Consider the following 20,695-nt stretch of genomic DNA (forward strand, 5'->3'; position numbering starts at 1 on the left):
ATTCAGCTTTCTGTACTTGTAGCAGAGTGTGCACAGCGCTAGCCGCTTGGTGTGTAAGCTTGCAGAAGATAGAGTCCACACGCTGTTGTTCAAAACTAACAGCTTTATTTACAGCAGAACAGTAAAAAGAAACAAACCATCTGAGATAGTAGGCATCTTGCTTCCTTGCCCGGCAGCAAAAGCAAAAGTCAGACAGAACAAAGAAACAGCTTCTCCAGAAGTTGGAGACAGCTCCTCCCCAGAACAGGTAGGACGATGGGTTCTGAGCTGTTAAGCCTGTAAGCTCTGATTCCCGATCAGACCCCCTCTCGTCCTGCACTGCTGGGGGCTCGTAAGTTTCACCACTTACCCCAAAAACAGACCTTTACAGAACTCCCCATGACGCTGAAAGCTTAAAGGTTTCATGAACCCATCTGCCAGGTTCTTCTGGCTTGAACAGAACTGCAATCTCACCAAGCCTAACTGGATACTCTGACACACATTCTGGAAACGGATGTCTAGGTGTTTGGTTCTGGCCTTAAACTGCCCAGACTCTGACAGCTTCAGACAGGGTTGATTGTCCTCCCACACCGTGACAGGCAAACAACAATCCCTGCAGATTTCTTGAACCAAACAAAGAATTCCAATTCCCTGCAAAGTTCAGACAGCACACTGAATTCATCTTCACTAAAGGAAAGTGCAATGAGACTTTGCTCCCGGGTGTGATGTCCTGGGATTTGGATTCAGATGCTGAACCTGAGGAATCCCAACCTGCACAGGATTCCCTGCCTCCAAAACCAGCTGAGCCGGGGTTTGGGCATGAGCCTGAAGGGTCCCCACCTGTGCTGGATCCTCAGGTGCAGACACCAGCTGAGTCTGCTCTGGCTCCTGAGGTGATGGAGGACCCATTGCCTGCAGGTGCTCCACTCTCAGCCCCTTCAGAGGAAGCTGGGGTTGCCTCTGGGTCCGGTAACCCTCCAGCCTCTCCTGAGCTGCAGAGGCTCAGGGCAGAGAGGCAGAGGGAACAAAGTTCCTGCAGTAGGAGTGCTCGCCTCCATGCCAGGAGAGGCGAGTCATCTGAGGATCAGGGCCACCCTATGCCTTGGGACATATAAAAGCCAGCCAGCCCCAGTCCCAAGTTGCGGGAACAACATTGGTGGTTGTCAGTCCCTGCCTGAACCCTGCCCTGCACCCAGCTTCAACTCTTCATATTGCTTCAACGACCACGGGCTGGACTTGGACCTTGCCTCTTGATTAACCCCCGGGACCAGCACACCGGGACTTCCACCCAACCAGAGTCCCCAAACCTTACCACCATCCCAGATACGGGCTTCCTGTTAGCCAGATTCGCCCAATCGCTATCTGTTCAGCACATCAGCTAGCCATCACCCTTAGCTGACAGCTTAAGACAGAAATCCTTGGTATCCTGCAGATACGCAGCAACCTCTTGATACCATTCCAGGCACTCACACTGGGGTTTGTAGCTTCCCTGCTGAGCAGATTGGTAGCAAAAGCAATGTCCGGTCTGCTCCACTGGGACAGATACAACAGCCTACCCAGAGCTGACTGAAAGATCTCAGCATTTTTGAACTCAACGCATTCTACTTGCTGACTATCTTTCACGCAACTTGTCTCCATGGGTGTCCTGACCCCTGAATTCAGACATCCTGAACTTCTCAAGCCGTGATGCTGACTTGAATAAAATATTGGTGGGGGGCCAGGTAATGCCCTCCTTGCACAATCAATCACATGATGCATGCACACCATTTGAATGGCAATGCCTATAATGGCAGTGACTTTTAATAAAAGTAAAATTTTGAGCCCAGCAGCTCCCCTTGCCCTGGAGAACACTTCTAGCATTCCATCTCCCCTACCTGTGTCCATTTGGTATCACCCTTTCCAGGTTTTTTCCTGCCCATTGTGTTTGTCTTTCATTTGTTCTCCTATGTGTGTTGCCAGTAGAAGCCACAATTCTGCGGGTACTCTAGGTGGTGCAGAAAGCACCTAGAAGCTCCCTAGAGGTTCAAGGGCCAATAAACTTCAGTTTTGAGATCTATAAATTTCATTTAGCCAGCAGAGGGTGTCACAGGGCCAGCCTACCTTCCCTTTAAAGCAAACATGGGTCTCCAGCTGTTTTTGGACTACAACTCCCATCATCCCTAGCTAGCAGGACTAATGGGAAGGGATAACGGAAACTGTAGTCCAGGAGCTGCTGGGAACCAAAGTTTGGGAAACCCTGCTTCAAAGCAGCTTTTGCGTTTGGCCTGCAAATATGGGACCTGTCCACTTTTGTATTTTCTTGTATTTTGATTTTCTTGTGACCTTTGTACATTACTTATTTATTTACAGTGGTGCCTCGCAAGACAAAAAGAATCCATTCCGCGATTCTCTTCATCTAGCAGTTTTTTCGTCTTGCGAAGCAAGCCCATTGACAGCTTAGCGGATTAGCGCTATTAGCGGTCTAGCGGCTTTTAGCAATCAACCGAGAAGCGGCTTATCAGCGGATCAGCTGTTAAGTGGCTTAGAGGCTTAGGAAAAGGGCGAAAAAAGCGGGGGGAAACCCGCGGGAACTCGCAAGACATTTTCGTCTTGCGAAGCAACCCCATAGGGAAATTTGTTTTGCGAAGCGCCTCCAAAACAGAAAACCCTTTCATCTAGCGGGTTTTCCATCTTGCGAGGCGTTCGTCTTGCGGGGCACCACTGTATTTGTAGAGGGAAAATTAAAAGAGAAATTGTATGGCAAGTTGTGGAAGAATAAAAGGTAGTGTTTGAAAAAAAAAACCCGGTGGGGTGCCCCCTTCAAATATTTTATTTGGGGACAAAGACCCCTAGCGCTTTAAGAGTTGGTGCCTATTCCCTACAGCCACAGGTCTCAGGAATGTTACAACATAAAAACACAATATAAAAACACAAACCGACCTTTGTATAGATTCTTTGATGGGAAGTGAGATCGGAGCTCCTCCAGAAGCTCTTTCCACATTCCGCACACTAATATGGTTTCTCCCCTGTATGAATTCTTTGATGGGAAGAAAGATAGGAGCTCTTACTGAAGCTCTTTCCACATTCCACACACTGATAGGGTTTCTCCCCTGTATGAATTCTTCTATGGGAAGTGAGATTTTGGCTGTGACTGAAGCTCTTTCCACATTCCACACACTGAAAGGGTTTCTCCCCTGTATGAATTCTTTGATGGGAAGTGAGTTTGGAGCTTTCATTGAAGCTCTTTCCACATTCCACACACTGATAGGGTTTCTCCCCTGTATGAATTCTTTGATGGGAAGAAAGATGGGAGCTCTGACTGAAGCTCTTTCCACATTCCACACACTGATAGGGTTTCTCCCCTGTATGAATTCTTCTGTGGGAAGTGAGATTGTGGCTGTGACTGAAGCTCTTTCCACATTCCACACACTGATAGGGTTTCTGCCCTGTATGAATTCTTCTATGGGAAGTGAGATTTTGGCTGTGACTGAAGCTCTTTCCACATTCCACACACTGAAAGGGTTTCTCCCCTATATGAGTTCTTTGATGGGAAGTGAGAGAGGATCTCTGACTGAAGCTCTTTCCACATTCCACACACTGATAGGGTTTCTCCCCTGTATGAATTCTTTGATGGGAAGTGAGTTTGGAGCTTTCATTGAAGCTCTTTCCACATTCCACACACTGATAGGGTTTCTGCCCTGTATGAATTCGTTGATGGGAAGTGAGAGAGAAGCTACGAGTGAAGCTCTTTCCACATTCCACACACTGATAGGGTTTCTCCCCTGTATGAATTCTTTGATGGGAAGTGAGAGAGGAGGTATCAGTGAAGCTCTTTCCACATTCCACACACTGATAGGGTTTCTGCCCTGTATGAATTCTTTGATGGGAAGTGAGAGAGGAACTCTGACTGAAGCTCTTTCCACATTCCACACACTGATAGGGTTTCTCCCCTGTATGAATTCTTCTATGGGAAGTGAGATTCTGGATGTGACTGAAGCTCTTTCCACATTCCACGCACTGATAGGGTTTCTCCCCTGTATGAATTTTGTGATGGGAAGTGAGATGGGAGCTCTTCCTGAAGCTCTTTCCACATTCCACACACTGATAGGATTTCTCCCCTGTATGAATTGTTTGATGGGAAGTGAGATTGGAGCTGTTACTGAAGCTCTTTCCACATTCCACACACTGATAGGGTTTCTCCCCTGTATGAATTCTTTGATGGGAAGTGAGAGAGGAACTCTGACTGAAGCTCTTTCCACATTCCACACAATGATAGGGTTTCTCCCCTGTATGAATTCTTTGATGGGAAGTGAGAGAGGAGCTGTTACTGAAGCTCTTTCCACAGTCCACACACTGATAGGGTTTCTCCCCTGTATGAATTCTCTGATGCCTAGTGAGATCGGAGCTCGTACTGAAGCTCTTTCCACATTCCACACACTGATAGGTTTTCTCCCCTATATGAATTCTTTGATGGGAAGTGAGACTGTGGTTGTGACTGAAGCTCTTTCCGCATTCCATACACTGATAGAGTTTCTTTCCAAGCATATTTTGTTGATGGGAAGTGGAATGGGAGCGCTGACTGCAGCTTTCTCCAAACTCCAAATTTTTACGTGGCTTCCCCTCTCTGGGGATTTTATCGTGATCACCTTCATTCTCGATTTCTGATTCATCACAATCTGCCATGGAGACAAAAAGGGATTAGAACCTCAGGAACAAATGGAGAAGAACTTAAGGGAGTTCAGTGTGTGTTTATTACCTTTGTTGTTTGTCATTAACCAACATATTTATTATGAGATTCTGTTGAGGTGCTGAATGTTGCTTTGTTTGATATACAGTAGTGGTCAAAATTGTGGAATACTTTTGGAGAAAAGTGTATTTCAGAGGTTTGATGGCTCATAACTCTGCTTCTTTTGGAGTAATATCATAAAATTATGTATCAACGGAAATTGTTCAATTACCCATATTCTATCTAATGCTATAGCCAAATAACCAGAAAAAAGGACAACTTGCTTAGGCTGACTTTTCTCAGTGTCTTTTGTGATTGCTATCAAGTTGGGTGGTTTTTTGTGTTCTTGTAAAACATAATAAAATTATAGAAATGGCACAAAGAGTTGAGGAGGCTTCCGGCGATCGCGGGAGTGAAAGCAAGCAGGATTCCTCAGTGCTGAGAGAATCCAGCTTTTGAGGGGAAAAGGGAGTGCTGCAAGAGTGCCGCAGCCCCCCAAACACCCTTGAAAGGATATTCAAGGGGCAGGGTCCCAGCATGGTCCAAGGGCTTATCCTCCGGCTGCCAAGTAACCTCTTTTTTGGAGGCGACGAGAGCCGCAGGGTAGAGAAGCGGATAGCAGGAGGCCATTTCTATCCCTCAAGAGTGAAGCTCCGAGCTTGCACACAGAAGTGATCAGCTCTCAAACATTAAGAAATTGAATTGGGACTTTTTAAAATACAAATCCATGGATTAGAGCCAATTTGAAGAGGGTAAGGTGGAAAAAAGGAGGTCAGCCTTGCCTGGAATTTAAACTACACACAAGAACAATCTTCAGAGCGGGACAAAAACGTAAGTCAATGCAAACAGATTAAACTGATAATTTATTTGACTGCCTTTTAAAGGACTATAAGGAGTATAAGAAATATAAAGATAGAGAAAAGGGGGAGAGTCATTTGGAAGGCAATTAATAGTCTTATCAGTGAGTCGGTGGGAAACGTCGGGGGAGAAGACTCCAAGAGCTTTCTACTTTTGTTTTTAAAAAGATCTGCGCAATTGGCAGTGACGGACTTTAAAACTACTGATTTATTAATTCTAGCCTGTGAAAAGAGACAGAAGATACTAAGAGGGAAAATACTGTTTCTTTACCTTAATTTGGTGGAAGTTTAAAAGAAGGTTGAGAGGAATTAGGAGTGTTTTTGCCCTCTGAAGTTCATACCCCCCGCCTCCTTCTCTGCGAAGTATTTGAATGGGATACAAAGAAGCGAACTGCACCATTTTTGTATCTTTGATGGGGAAGGCTTTTGCCCTTCTCCTTCTCTTCCCCCCTCTTTGAGATTTAACACAGACGTTTATTCGTTTGGTGACATCTTATGGATTTTGATTTCAAGATATATCTGGCAGGGCAAAAAGCCGAGAATAAAATTTAAGTTCTTAACAGATTTAAAAGAGAGGGGAGGCTTGGCCCTGCCAGATATGAGATTATATTATGAAGCATTGTGCATATGTTGGTTGAAAGAATGGATAAAATTAGAAAATACAGATTTGTTAGATTTGGAAGGATATGACAATAGATTCGGTTGGAACGCATATTTATGGTATGGAAAAAAACGAGTGCATAAAGGTTTCAAAAATCATATTATTAGAGGATCTCTGATTGAGGTATGGGGTAGGTAAAAAAACCTACTTGAACCAAAAATACCACACTGGTTATCACCATTAGAGGCAATGAGTGTTAAAAAGATCAATATGACTGGGAGGTGGATAACATATGGAAGTTTAATTGAGAAAGAGGGAAGTAAGTGGAAAATGAAATCATATGAAGAAGTGAAAGAATATGTAAACGATTGGCTGCATTATTTTCAGATTAATGAAATGTTTAGAAAAGAGGTTGCAGAAAGAGGCTATTCTGAAAAAGAATCTAGGTTTCAAAGAGAAGTATTGAATAACGAAGTTAAAAATTTATCTATGATGTATAAATTATTATTAGAATAGCATTTGAAGGAAGAAGAGGTTAAATCAGTTATGATTCAATGGGCCAAAGACTTTGGATATAACATTCAATTTAATGATTGGATAAAATTGTGGAAGGAAGGGATGAGATTTACGGCATGTACCACAATTAAAGAAAATGTTATGAAAATGATATATCGATGGTATATAACACCAGTTAAATTAAGTAAGATGTATAAGGTGAGTGATAAATGTTGGAAATGTAAGGAGAAAGAAGGGACATTTTATCATATGTGGTGGGAATGTGAAAAAATGAAGTGCTTCTGGGAAATGATATATAATGAGATAAAGAAAATACTGAAATATACATTTGTTAAAAAACCAGAAGCATTTCTATTAGGAATATTAGGTGGTGAAATAAAAAGGAACGATCAGAAAGTATTTCTGTATGCAGTAACAGCAGCCAGAACTCTTTTGGCCCAGAAATGGAAACAAGAAGAAATGCCTACGATTGAAGAATGGAGATCGAAATTAATGGATTACGCGGAACTGGACAGATTGACAGGGAGGATTCGCAACCGACAAGACCAAAGACTCACTGAGGACTGGAGTAAATTTACAGAATATATTAAAAATATTTGTGATAATGATATAATGTTTGTAAGTTTTCAAGAAGCTCTGTAAGAAGATTTGGTAGAAATATTGTTTAAACAACATGGGAAGAAAAGATATATATAATGCAATCTGTGATAATTACGGAAAATTATCAGACATGTTATATGCAGAATTCATCATGCGAAAGGCTGGGCTGGATGAATCCCAAGCCGGAATTAAGATCGCCGGAAGAAATATCAACAACCTCAGATATGCAGATGACACAACCTTGATGGCAGAAAGTGAGGAGGAATTAAAGAACCTTTTAATGAGGGTGAAAGAGGAGAGCGCAAAATATGGTCTGAAGCTCAACATCAAAAAAACGAAGATCATGGCCACTGGTCCCATCACCTCCTGGCAAATAGAAGGGGAAGAAATGGAGGCAGTGAGAGATTTTATTTTCTTGGGCTCCATGATCACTGCAGATGGTGACAGCAGTCACGAAATTAAAAGACGCCTGCTCCTTGGGAGAAAGGCGATGGCAAATCTAGACAACATCTTAAAAAGTAGAGACATCACCTTACCAACAAAGGTCCGTATAGTTAAAGCCATGGTTTTCCCAGTAGTGATGTATGGAAGTGAGAGCTGGACCATCAAGAAGGCTGATCGCCGAAGAATTGATGCTTTTGAATTATGGTGCTGGAGGAGACTCTTGAGAGTCCCATGGACTGCAAGAAGATCAAACACATCCATTCTTAAGGAAATCAGACCTGAGTGCTCACTGGAAGGACAGATCGTGAAGTTGAGGCTCCAATACTTTGGCCACCTCATGAGAAGAGAAGACTCCCTGGAAAAGACCCTGATGTTGGGAAAGATGGAGGGCACTAGGAGAAGGGGACGACAGAGGATGAGATGGTTGGATAGTGTTCTCGAAGCTACAAACATGAGCTTGACCAAACTGCGGGAGGCAGTGGAAGACAGGAGTGCCTGGCGTGCTCTGGTCCATGGGGTCACGAAGAGTCGGACACGACTAAACGACTAAACAACAACAATCAGACATGTTGATGGAAGTCTAAATAAAAAAAAAGATATGTGATGAGTTTTTGATGTTTAATGATGTTATAAATTTGTTTTTATTGGAAAATTAATAAAAAACATATTAAAAAAAACAAAACAGAAAGTGATGTAAAATTGTAGCGTTAAGTGAACAAGGCTACAGTTATGAAGAAATTGATGAAATATTAGGAAAAACTTAACCAAAGCAGGCATTTCTATATTTTTGAAGAGGTATAAGGAGACTCAGTCACTACAAAATCAGACTGGTAATGGCAGGGAAAGGTGCACAAAGGCAAGTGACAATGGACGAGTGGAGAGACTGTCCCTACATGACAGAGGAAAATCATCTGGGTGGATACAAGATGACATGGTGCAATGTAATGTGAAGTTGAGTGCAAGGACTGGTCTAAATGTTAGAATTCTAAGGAAAAAGCCATTGTTATCTCTCAAGCAAAGGTTGAAAAGATTAAACCCATGTTAACTGGACAGCGGAACAATGGGACAATGTTATTTGGTGTGATGAGACCCAAAACTCCTTGCTTGGTAGTGATGGCATGACATACGCAAGGAGAAGAATCAGAGAAGATTTACATCCTACTTGCATTACACCGACCGTGAAACACTCAGATAGTGTGTTGATCTGGGGTTGTATGGCAGCAAAAGGTGTGGGCAAAATTTACGTCATTAATGGGAATGTAAATGCCCTAAAATGCATAAATGAAATACTTGTGCCCAAACTGAAACGTTCCTCAGGTGATCTTTTCCCAGATGCTGAAGCATATTGTCAGGGAACTGCCATCGGTTCAGGAGGGAGAGAGGAAAAGCCGAATGGATTACAGAGAGCCTCCAGAGATCACGGGAAGCAACCCCTCTTCAACGGAGGAGAGTAAACACGCCTCCAGTGGAGCGGAGCTGCAGGAGTCGGAAGAGGCAAGACGGTGCCAGGACAACTTGCCTGGGCAAAGCGGGGAGGAGAGGGGTCCTCCGTTACCCACACTCTCCTTGTGCAGAAAGCATCCGTGCAGAGAGGGGAGGCGCAGACTGGGCGTTAAGAAGCTGCTTTGCTGGGGAAAGTTTAGGAACCGCCCACTCATGGATTCTGCCAGTGACTGAGTCAGCCACGAGAGAGTAGCGCTCCGGACAGATAAGGTTTATTTTGGCACATACACACACACACACACACACATTCTATTTTATAGTTCAACAGGATTCCGCTCCATGTCATGTTGCTGCTGTGTGCAAAAGGTGCTTTCAAGATAAAGATATTTCACTGCTGGAATGGCCTGGAAATAGCCCAAACTTTAACCCAATCAGAAATCTATGGAGCCGACTAAAGAAACTTGTTAGTCAGAAGCAACCCAGCAATAAAGTCCAATTAACAGAGGCAATAATTTAATCTTGGTTTCACTTTATTACAGCTGCAGAACTAAAAACTTGGTTCACTTCATGGGAAGGCATTGTAAGGCCGTAATTAAAGCTAAAGGTTGCCAATGGTTATGACTGCTGTTCTAATAAATACACCTTCATAAACGTTCTTTCATTACATTCTTCATTAAATTATCTTTGCATTGATATATAATTTTATGGTATTACTCCACACAAAAGGGGTGTTATGAGCCATCAAACCTCAGAAATACACTTTTCGCAAAAGGTTTCCACAATTTTGGCCACTAGGAGAAGTTCACTTTAAAGTTAATGTTCTTTTTATATGGGATCAGATTATTATTATTTATGCTTCATGTTTATAAATGTGTTGGAAGCCATGTTTATATATGTGTCGGGGCAACCCAGCCAAATGGGCAGGGTATAAATAAAAAATATTATTATTACTACAGTGGTACATCGATTTAAGAGCAGCCCTGTTCCGGAAAAGATTAAGTTTGTAAAGCATCTTCATCATCAGCGTCATCAGCATCACTGCTACTAAACCATTGGAAGATGCAGACATTTCGTGTTCCTTGCCTCAGGAGACAACTAAAGTCAGAAAGAACAAAGAAACAGCTTTCCCGGATGTTGAGAAAGCTCCTCCCCAGATGCAGGACACTCTGAGCTGTTAACCCTGTAAGCTCTAAACTTCACAACTTATCTTTCCTAACAATTTTGAAGCTGACATTTAAGATGGCCTGGGCAGTTCAGACCAGCCCGGTCGTGGTAGAAAAAGGAATAATTTGAGGAAGATTGTTCAAAGAAAAAACTGTAAGTTACTGTTTATTGTGGGGGTGTTAGGTTCACAGGTGTTATAGGGGCCACGGTTGAGCTCTGTGAAAATAGATGAGGTTGGTCACATAGAGGTATTTTTTGAATTTCCAGGCTGATATGATGATCCCTCTGCAAAAGCCTTTGACTGTGTCAACCACAGCAAACTATGGCAAGTTCTTAAAGAAATGGGAGTGCCTGATCACCTCATCTGTCTCCTGAGAAATCTCTATGTGGGACAAGAAGCTACAGTTAGAACTGGATATGGGACAACTGATTGGTTCAAAATTGGGAAAGGAGTACGACAAGGCTGTATTTTGTCTCCCTGCTTATTTAATTTATATGCAGAATACATCATGCGAAAGGCTGGGCTGGATGAATCCCAAGCCGGAATTAAGATCGCCGGAAGAAATATTAACAACCTCAGATATGCAGATGACACAACCTGGATGGCAGAAAGTGGGGAGGAATTAAAGAACCTTTTAATGAGGGTGAAAGAGGAGAGCGCAAAATATGGTCTGAAGCTCAACATCAAAAAAACGAAGATCATGGCCGCTGGGCCCATCACCTCCTGGCAAATAGAAAGGGAAGAAATGGAGGCAGTGAGAGATTTTACTTTCTTGGGCTCCATGATCACTGCAGATGGTGACAGCAGTCACGAAATTAAAAGACGCCTGCCCCTTGGGAGAAAGGCGATGGCAAACCTAGACAGCATCTTAAAAAGCAGAGACATCACCTTACCAACAAAGGTCCGTATAGTTAAAGCCATGGTTTCCCCAGTAGTGATGTATGGAAGTAAGAGCTGGACTATAAAGAAGGCTGATCGCCGAAGAATTTATGCTTTTGAATTATGGTGTTGGAAGAGACTCTTGAGAGTCCCATGGACTGCAAGAAGATCAAACGCATCCATTCTGAAGGAAATCAGCCCTGAGTGGTCACTGGAAGGACAGATCGTGAAGCTGAGGCTCCAGTACTTTGGCCACCTAATGAGAAGAGAAGACTCCCTGGAGAAGACCCTGATGTTGGGAAAGATGGAGGGCACAAGGAGAAGGGGACGACAGAGGACAAGATGGTTGGATGGTGTTCTCGAAGCCACAAACATGAGTCTCACCAAACTGCGGGAGGCAGTGGAAGACAGGAGTGCCTGGCGTGCTCTGGTCCAGGGGGTCACGAAGAGTCGGACACGACTAAACGACTAAACAACAACAACAACGATGATGATCCCACAGGGAGCCTTACCAAGAGAGGCCACGGTCCCACGAGTCTCCTCCATGACGTCCTTATGCAGAGCTCTCTGGTCAGGATCCAGCAACACCCACTCCTCATCCGTGAAACGAACAGCGACATCTTCAATGCACACTGGACCCTAAAAGAAAAAAGGAAATGTCCTCCTCTGAGACAGCAGAAATATGATCTGCTACATAATGCTCTGTTGTTTCCTTCCTGTAAATTGTGGTGTTGTTTCAATAGGATTGTTTTGCAGCACATTTTAATTATGGGTGCTTATTTTATGTATCCGTTTTTGTGCAAATAGGTGGTACTCCTCCTTGTGTTTTCAAGTCATTCTGCCTATGCAAGCGTTCCAGTTTCCCCAATGGAAGGATCCACTTTCTCCTCTCCTCGTGAGCTGTTCTGGGAAGGTTTCTCCCAATGCCCTAGAGCCAAATTCAAGAGGTTCATGGGGGCATGGAGAGGGGGAGGAATGGGAGGCAGGCCCCATTTTCCAGTGGATGGGGCTGGTTAGGTGAATCCAGGCCGCTATTTGTTCTCATTTGTCCACTGCTTAGAAACCAATTTTTGCATTCAGTTATCAATCTAGAAATAAAATAAGCCTGTTTTTGATGGCCATCTGTCTTGGATGATCTAGCAGAGACTCCTCCACTGCAGGGGGTCTCCTGGCTCTGAGAGACAAGCAGGGAGGGTGGCTTCTAGCAGAAGGAGAGGGAGCCACCGGTGGCTCCTCCTTCTCCTGACTCAGCTCAGCCACTCGACCGTCTTCTCCCACTCGCCTCCTTCCTCTTCTGCCTCTGATTCTGCACTGCATTCTGCCACAGAGTCTCCCAGCTCACTAAGCCCTGTTTCCCCTTCAGCTTCTGACACCTCCTCTTCCCAGGCTTCTCCCTCTTGCCCCTCTGACCGCTCATCCTTCCTCCACCTTCACTCCTTGGGCTCAGAGCCATCTTCCCTTCCTGGTTCCCCGGCTGCTTCCTCCCACCATTTCTCTGTGCCCAACCAGTCCATGACATTGCTCCATCCCTCGGCCTCTGTCCCCACAAGGCAGCTTCCCCTGACCTGATCTGGTTCCACAGCCGCTGCTTCCCTTCTGCCCCCATGAAAAGGCGGATCAGGAGGTCTTGCCGGCATCCTTCTGCCACCTGCAAGAGAAAAAAGGTAAGCAGGATGCCAGGAGTGCCTGCTTCTCTCACAGGTGAAGCAGGGCATCTCTAACTACAGATGGGCCTTTCAGAAAGCCTTTCCTGCTGAGTGCAGTTGGATGTTTGTGCCCATTTCATATGTTTGTTTGTGCAGAAATACATCTCCCCTCTTTTGGACCCTTGGTCCCAACCGTCTCCCCCCAAAACAAGATGAAAAGAACCCTCAGATGAGTTGGGAAACCAACAGAACGAGACCAAATGGAGGAAAACCACCTTCCTCCTTACCCAGTGGCCTCTCTCTGGTGTCCAACGGAGGCCTCTCTGCCTCACAGGAATCCAGGTCCATTTCTGCAAAGAGATCCTTTCCCTGAAAAAGAAACAAGGAATAAAAACAGAGAATGGGGGAAAATATAAGAAAGAGAATGACAAAGATTTGAAGGGTGTTAGATCTCCTTCCATGGATGCCTTGCAGAAAAAGCATGGGCCATCACCAGACCATTATGGGATGTTTCCTGTCCTGTTTGGAGCCCCTTGGGAGTATCCAGAGGAAAGTCTCCCTCACCTGCTTTCTCTCCTCTGCCTGACTCAGGAGAAAACCTTCGGCCAGGGCCACTACCTGCAAACTGGTCTCCGCTCCACAGTCCCTCACCCAGCTCTCCATCTCCGGTGGAAGGACAGCCAGGAACTGCTCCAAGATCACCAGGTCCAGCATCTCAGCTTTCATGTGCCTTTCTGGCTTCAGCCACTGGTGGCAAAAGTGGTAGAGTCGGCTGCAAACCTCTCGGGGTCCTTTGGCCTCCTGGCAGCAGAACTGCCTCAACTGCTGGCTCTGTACCTCTGAGCAGAGGGTGTCCTCCTCACCCAGGATCTTCTGCACAGAGTTTTCCCAGAATCCCCCACTGCTCCCAGTTTGGATGACATGGCCTCTTCCTGCTCTAGGGCCAGATGTGTCTCGCTCACCCATCTGTGGTCTCAGGAAGCCTCTGAGAGATGGGAAGGAACCCTTTGGTCTTCTGCCAAGTATGTATCTGGCCAACCCCTGAGGGCCAAGTGGATGAGGCCAAAGACACCTCCCTTGAAATATAGGCGGGTTATTTATTATTATTATTCTATTAGATAGCTTCACACGCACAGCCATTGATGCCAAGGTCCCTGGAGGCTCAGTGAGTAGCAGCGCCCATTTCCAGCAACAATCCCTTTGGGACAGAGAGGATGTGGTCCTGGGATGCCCTGCTCTGGGTGCGAGGGGATTGCTGCAGTGGCCTCCGTGGGGAGCTGCCCTGGGAGACACTGGGAAACTGGTCCCCAATGCAGCAGCCAGACTCTGGGCTGGGATCCCTCTCTTTATTCCTGGCCTCTCTTTCCCACCTTTCCTTCCTTCCTCCCCACGGTTTTTTTTTTTTGGGGGGGGGGCTAATCCACCTCCTTGTCCACCTTTGGAAAACAATTTGCAGATGTTTCCTCCGTTGCGCAATGAGGCTGAGTGACGTCACACAGTTAAATTCCCAGGGACTCCTTTGTTTCAAGAAGGGAGAACTTTTCTGAAGGGGGGGGCGGAGGGTCAAATGAGTTTGGGATCCTCTGACCTGCAGGAAGGAGAGCGTGGCAGACCTGGCCCCTCCCTGGCAGGACCCTCTCCTCCCTGACTTGGGCCCCCCCCCCTGCAGGAGCAGATCAGGCCCCCCAGGCCTCCTCCCCTGCTGCAGCCCTGGGACCCCCCCCCCCCAGATCCCAGAGAGAGAGGAGACTCACCAGATCCCAGGAGGGGAGAGCGAGGCAGCCCTTGCAGGAGAGACACCGAAGCAGGAAAGGACTGGGAAGGGAGGGGCCTTGGCTCGGGAGGACCTGCCCCCTTTCCTTCCTGTCCTCTCTAGGAAGGCAGCTCAGTTCCCTTTAACCCTTGCAAAGCCGAGTCCACCCAGCTCAGCCCTCTCTCGCTTGGCAGAATCTCAGATTTTTATAATTTTTTATCGATTTCGGGGGGGGGGGCAGCTGCCCCCCCCGGCTACGCCCATGCCCAGATATCCTTTTGGGGGTGAGGCTCTTGGCTGGACTCTGAGCATCTCCCTCTCTTGGCCAGAAACCAGAGGAAGAGTTTGCAGGGAAAAGGGCTTTGCAGGAGGCAAGGAAGCTCCTCCTAGAATTCCGGAGTGGAGAGATAGGAGGGGATCCCAGGGTCATCTAGTCCAACCCCCAGCAAGGCAGGAATCTCAGCTGAAGCATCCATGGCAGATGGCCGTCCGATCTCTGCTGAGAAACCTCCAAGGAAGGAGAGTCCACCACCTCCCAAGGGAGACCTTTCCCTGCCCAACTGCTCTTAGGTGTCCCTCAGGGCAGCGGGTCCTGAGTTCGAGCCCTGCTGAAATAATGGCACTGGCCAAGAAGGAGGAACCAAGCGAAGTTCAAAATTAATAAATCCCATTCTCATCATAAATGAGTAATACCTTCATATGCATGCTCTTTAGACTAATATACAAAAGTATGCCATTTCCGCTTCCAGAAATGCTGAATTTCTAACTCAATGGACTAAAAATGGATGGTTGTTGTGCTTAGAGAAGCTCTTAATATTTTATGGACTATTGTATTTTAATATTTTGTTGGAAGCCGCCCAGAGTGGCTTGGGAAAAACCAGCCAGATGCGCGGGGTATGTAATAATAATAATAATAATAATAATAATAATAATAATAATACTGGGCAGATAGGCCTCCTTCTTCAAATGGTTTTGGGTTTTTATCTTTGTCATTTTCAATTGTTATTGATATTAATGTTGTATTCTGAATTTTTGATCTTATGATTTATGTGGAAATTATTTTCCATTTGGTTGTGTACCTTTGGATGTGTTTTACTTATCGTTTATGACTTTGGTTATGTTGGTAATTATGTAAATCTTGTCATAACAATAACAACAATAATTTATTATTTATGCCCCACCCATCTGGCTGCTGGGTTTCTCCAGCCACTCTGGGCAGCCTACAACAAATGATTAAAACTACATTAAAACATCCATCCTTAAAAACTTCCCTAAAGAGGGCTGCCTTCAGGAGTCTTCTAAACGTCAGAGAGTTGTTTATTTCTTTGACATCCGATGGGAGGGCGTTCCACAGAAGAGGCGCCACGACCGAGAAGGCCCTTTGCCTATCATGTTGTAAGCCGCCTTGAGCGTTGTTTTAACGATGGAAAGGTTACAAATAAAATAAAATGATGATGATGAAGATTGAACAAATGTCTACGATTTCCCACAGGCTACTTTGTGGGGCGTCTTGTGTGAGGGAAACTGCAATCCAGGGAACCTCAGGCAGGAGATATTCAGACAAGGAAAGCTTTATTTACAAAAAAAAGATAACGGTGAAACAAAGTGAAGACAGGAGATGTGTTCTTTCAGGTAGAAGTTAACTTATTACTTCAGCTAAATGTCTCAGGATTAAACACGGTTCTGCAGGCACATCTTCCCTCCAATTCAGTTGTCACACTTCAGGGAGATGTTCAGGTTTCCAGAATAGATGGTGAAAGGCTGAACTCTCTTTCTGCTGCTTCTCTCTCACCCCCAGACTTAGTTATGAGGGGTCTTTCCGTGAGGTACTTTGGACACAGCCCAGCTTCCTTCCCAGCGAGGGGCCACTTTTCCTCGCTTCCCCTCTCTCTTAGCAATCCCACTCCTGAGGTATTTTCCTTTGTATGCCAGACCCAGGGGATCCTCTCAGCCCTTGCCACGGACTTGGGAATCCCCTTTCCTAGAAGATCTCTCCCCTCCTGACTGGAAGGAGACCCCAGAAGAAGAAGAGAGTCTTCCCACAGCTTCTCCCTCCAGCTTCACTCCCTTCAGACCCTCAACATGGTCTCCCCATCTCAGCTGTGAGGCTCCTTCCTCTGGCTCCATAGATATTCTCCTCAGAGCGGAGGATCCACTCAGATCAGAGCCACTTCCCCCTCCCTCCCTCCCTCTCCTCATCCCCATCTTCTCTCAACCTTCGCTCTCTCCCATCTCAAATCCCCTCAGAAACGGCTCTTTATTTTCCCTCCAAAAGTGCTGGCGCCACCCCCCTCTGGGTAGCCAATCAGAAAGAGGCTCTGGCCCCCTGGTGGAATGGTGAGGCATTGCACCCCCAGACTCTGCTCTGGCTCTGCTGTCCGTCACAGCAGCCAGCTGACCCAGCAGGCCTTGCAATCTCCCCACCGCTTGAGCCGTCCTCCATTGTCTCCCAAGACAGACGGATGAGGAGAGAGCCATTCAGGGGCCACAGGAAAGGGGCACCAGGGGCCGACAGAGGCAAACTGGAGTGAGGCAGCATCGCCCAAATGATGCCTACTAAATCCCCAAAGTTTGAGGGATAGGATCTCTCTCTCTTCCTTCTCAATATCAGTTATTTCTAGCTAAGAAATTGGGGGAAAGCAGCTACTCTGTGTAGGGTTTCTTGGGGATGAGATCCATAAGCTGAGTATGGTACGATTTCTCAGCATTTAATGACACACTTTAATGGGTAAGTGAACTCATATTGGAAACATTGCAGACACAGTCATGAAGGATTTTTCTATAGTGTTTTATTCATCCTCACCTGAATAAACACCTAGATAACGTGAAATTAATGGGTGTTACTGTCTCCAAATAGGGACGCGGGTGGTGCTGTGGGTAAAACCTCAGCGCCTAGGACTTGCCGATCGCATGGTCGGCGGTTCGAATCCCCACGGCGGGGTGCGCTCCCGTCGTTCAGTCCCAGCGCCTGCCAACCTAGCAGTTCGAAACACCCCCGGGTGCAAGTAGATAAATAGGGACCGCTTACCAGTGGGAAGGTAAACGGCGTTTCCGTGTGCTGCGCTGGCTCGCGAGATGCAGCTTGTCACGCTGGCCACGTGACCTGGAAGTGTCTGCGGACAGCGCTGGCTCCCGGCCTATAGAGTGAGATGAGCGCACAACCCTAGAGTCTGTCAAGACTGGCCCGTACAGGCAGGGGTACCTTTACCTTTACTGTCTCCAAATAACATTAAACCTATGCAAGCAGATTATTGGAATAGGACAAATGATTCCCCCACCTCCTGGAATTCCCTAGGCAAAAAAAAAAACAACAGGTCATGGGTGCCAGTCCTGAGTGGGCAGAGACAGAACGTGGAAAATAATCCAGAGACTGGAAGCAACTCAGCAATGATAATAGTGTTTTACTATTTTAATGATATTAAATAATTATATATTTTTTTTTATTTATACAACAACTGCAGCAAGGATTGGAAAAATAAGTAGTGTAGCTGATCTGGAAAAAAACATTTTCCTGGGTTTATGCTTAATGTAAAATGCTGAATGGGAGGAGTTCTGGAATGCCTGGAGAGACGGGCAGGGAGTGGATTGTGCCAGGGAGGAGTGCTGAGAAAAGCCCACACAGCTCTTTGGGTGCCAGAGGTCCACTAAGCCCCATAGAAACCCAAGGGGTGAGCCTACTCTTTGCTGCTGGCTGCTGTGTTCCTTTAGTGTGTGCAGTCAGGAATGGCTGTACAATTAGGCAGAATGAGGCAGTTGCCTCAGGTAGCAGGTCTGGGGTGGGTAGAGATGTGCAGACCACACAAGCTGCACTGCGCCTCCTCAGTTAGTCTGCTGCCCCGTTAGCCACATTGAGATAAGAGCCAATGGCCAGCCCAGCCCAGCCTGTGTATGTGGAATTATGTGTTTGGAGGGAGCATCTTGTCATTTGCCTGGGGGGCAGAAAGTAGTATCAAAGGCTCCTGTCTTCTGATCCAGACGTTGGTCAGAAAAGTTTCCTCAAGCAGCATGGCATCTCGTCTCCACCTGCTTTTATCCTCCCAATTGCCCACCCCCTGAACAGTTGAGTGTCTCTGGCTGATGGATTCCACAGCATATGGAAACCCTTTTTCCTGGAGTGGCAATGGTATGTTGGCTACTGATGGCTAAAGCAGGATTTTCTTTCTTCAAGCATCTCCTTTTCAGGACTTGGTTACATTCTTCAAATCTCCAACGGGTGAAAGATTTATCGTACTTGAGATTTTCATCTTTACTGTCATGACACTGCTGGTTTTCATTCTGTGTAAGTACACAATTGGCATATGGTGATACTTCTGTCGTGGGCTTTGCTTCAATGCCAATAGCATTTCCAAAAAGAAATGGCAGGATCCACCTTCCATTTACTCCTTTCATCTCTCTTTGATTTTAGGGGGGGGAGTTACAGCTGTCACCCAGTGAGAGCAATAGCTCTGTTTTGTTGAGAGCCAGTGTGGTGTAGTGGTTAAGAGCAGTAGATTCGTAATCGGGTGAACCAGGTTCGTGTCTCCACTCCTCCACATGCAGCTGCTGGGTGACCTTGGGCCAGTCACACTTCTCTGAAGTCTCTCAGCCCCGCTCACCTCACAGAGTGTTTGTTGGGGGGGGGGGGAAGGGAAAGGAGAATGTGAGCCGCTTTGAGACTCCTGAAGGGGAGTGAAAGGCGGGATATCAAATCCAAACTCTTCTTCTTCTTCATACTCTTCTTTGTTCTCCCTGAATAAGTGAGTCCCAGCACTTGGAACAGAAGCACAGCCTAACACAAGTCCCTGGGACATCCTGGACAATTCCCTTTACCAGCTTGCAATTCTCTTTTTTATTATTATTAAATTTTTATTAACATTTTTAAAGGTTACAGAAAAAAGAAAAAATATACGTAAACAACAACCACAACAGCAAAACAGTATATAAAAAACAAACATCATCAAAAAAAGAAAAGAAAGCAGATCAAACCTTTAAATAACTTACTTTCCTTTGCTTACTTCCTTGACCTCCTCACACCTCCTGTTTTAGTATTCTAATTCAGTTAGATGTTTCAGCAAATCCCTCCAACTTTGTTTTTATCTTAATAATTTATCTTAAAATAAAATAATTTAACATTCTCTCTTTCACCAATTCATTTTTACTCAGTCCTTTACATCTTTTCTGCTAAAGCCACATAGTTTTTCTTCCCAACTTCTTTCTAACATTCCTTAATTTTACAATATTTCTGAAGATAAACTTTAAATTTTTCCCAATCTTCTTCCATCGACTCTTCTCCTTGGTCTCGGATTCTGCCAGTCATCTCAGCCAGTTCCATGTAATCCACCACCTTCATCTGCCATTCTTCCTGGGTGGGTAGATCTTGTGTTTTCCAATACTTTGCAATAAGTATTCTTGCTGCTGTTGTGGCGTACATAAAAAAAGTTCTATCCTCCTTTCGCACCAATTGGCCGACCATGCCCAAGAGAAAGGCCTCTGGTTTCTTCTGGAAGGTATATTTAAATACCTTTTTCATTTCATTATAGATCATCTCCCAGAAGGTCTTAATCTTTGGGCACGTCCACCAAAGGTGAAAGAATGTACCTTCAATCTCTTTACATTTCCAACATTTATTATCGGGCAAGTGATAAATTTTTGCAAGCTTGACTGGTGTCATGTACCACCTGTACAGTGGTGCCCCGCAAGACGAACGCCTCGCAAGACGGAAAACCCGCTAGACGAAAGGGTTTTCCGTTTTGGAGGCGCTTCGCAAAATGAATTTCCCTATGGGCTTCCTTCGCAAGACGAAATGTCTTGCGAGTTCCTGCGGGTTATTTCCCCTCCCCCCCTTTTCCTAAGCCGCTAAGCCGCTTATCAGCTGATCCGCTGATAAGCCGCTTATCAGCTGATCCGCTAAAAGCCGCTAAACCGCTAATAGCGCTAATCCACTAAGCTGTCGATGGGCTTGCTTCGCAAGACGAAAAAACCGCTAGATGAAGAGAATCGCGGAACGGATTAATTTCGTCTTGCGAGGCACCACTGTATATCATTTTCATTATATTCTCTCTTAAGGCATTACATGCCGTGAATTGCCCAGCTTGCAATTCTCTCCTCCTTTCCCAACCAAATCTCAT

General features: G+C 45.6%; 2 protein-coding genes across 4 annotated transcripts in view; one reads left to right on the forward strand and one right to left on the reverse strand.

Moving 5' to 3' along the window:
• Nucleotides 1-14,470, reverse strand: part of LOC114589663 (uncharacterized) — a 305,430-nt gene extending 290,960 nt beyond the window's left edge. Inside the window, exons 1-5 of one of the 3 annotated variants that reach the window (XM_077927823.1) lie at nt 13,400-13,816; nt 13,123-13,204; nt 12,755-12,837; nt 11,702-11,828; nt 86-4,634 (exon numbers count right to left, since the gene is read on the reverse strand). In XM_077927823.1, the coding sequence (XP_077783949.1) occupies nt 2,968-4,634; nt 11,702-11,828; nt 12,755-12,837; nt 13,123-13,204; nt 13,400-13,801 (2,361 nt within the window). In that variant the 5' untranslated portion in view covers nt 13,802-13,816 and the 3' untranslated portion in view covers nt 86-2,967. Of the gene's footprint in view, nt 1-85; nt 4,635-11,701; nt 11,829-12,754; nt 12,838-13,122; nt 13,205-13,399 lie in introns of those variants that run through there. The other 2 variants (XM_077927825.1, XM_077927822.1) reach the window with 2 other exon arrangements.
• Nucleotides 1-20,695, forward strand: part of LOC114595223 (uncharacterized) — a 646,585-nt gene that overhangs the window by 135,878 nt on the left and 490,012 nt on the right. The window lies entirely within an intron of this gene.

The sequence above is a fragment of the Podarcis muralis genome, chromosome 4 (assembly GCF_964188315.1).
Source record: "Podarcis muralis chromosome 4, rPodMur119.hap1.1, whole genome shotgun sequence".
Classification (NCBI taxonomy): domain Eukaryota; kingdom Metazoa; phylum Chordata; class Lepidosauria; order Squamata; family Lacertidae; genus Podarcis; species Podarcis muralis.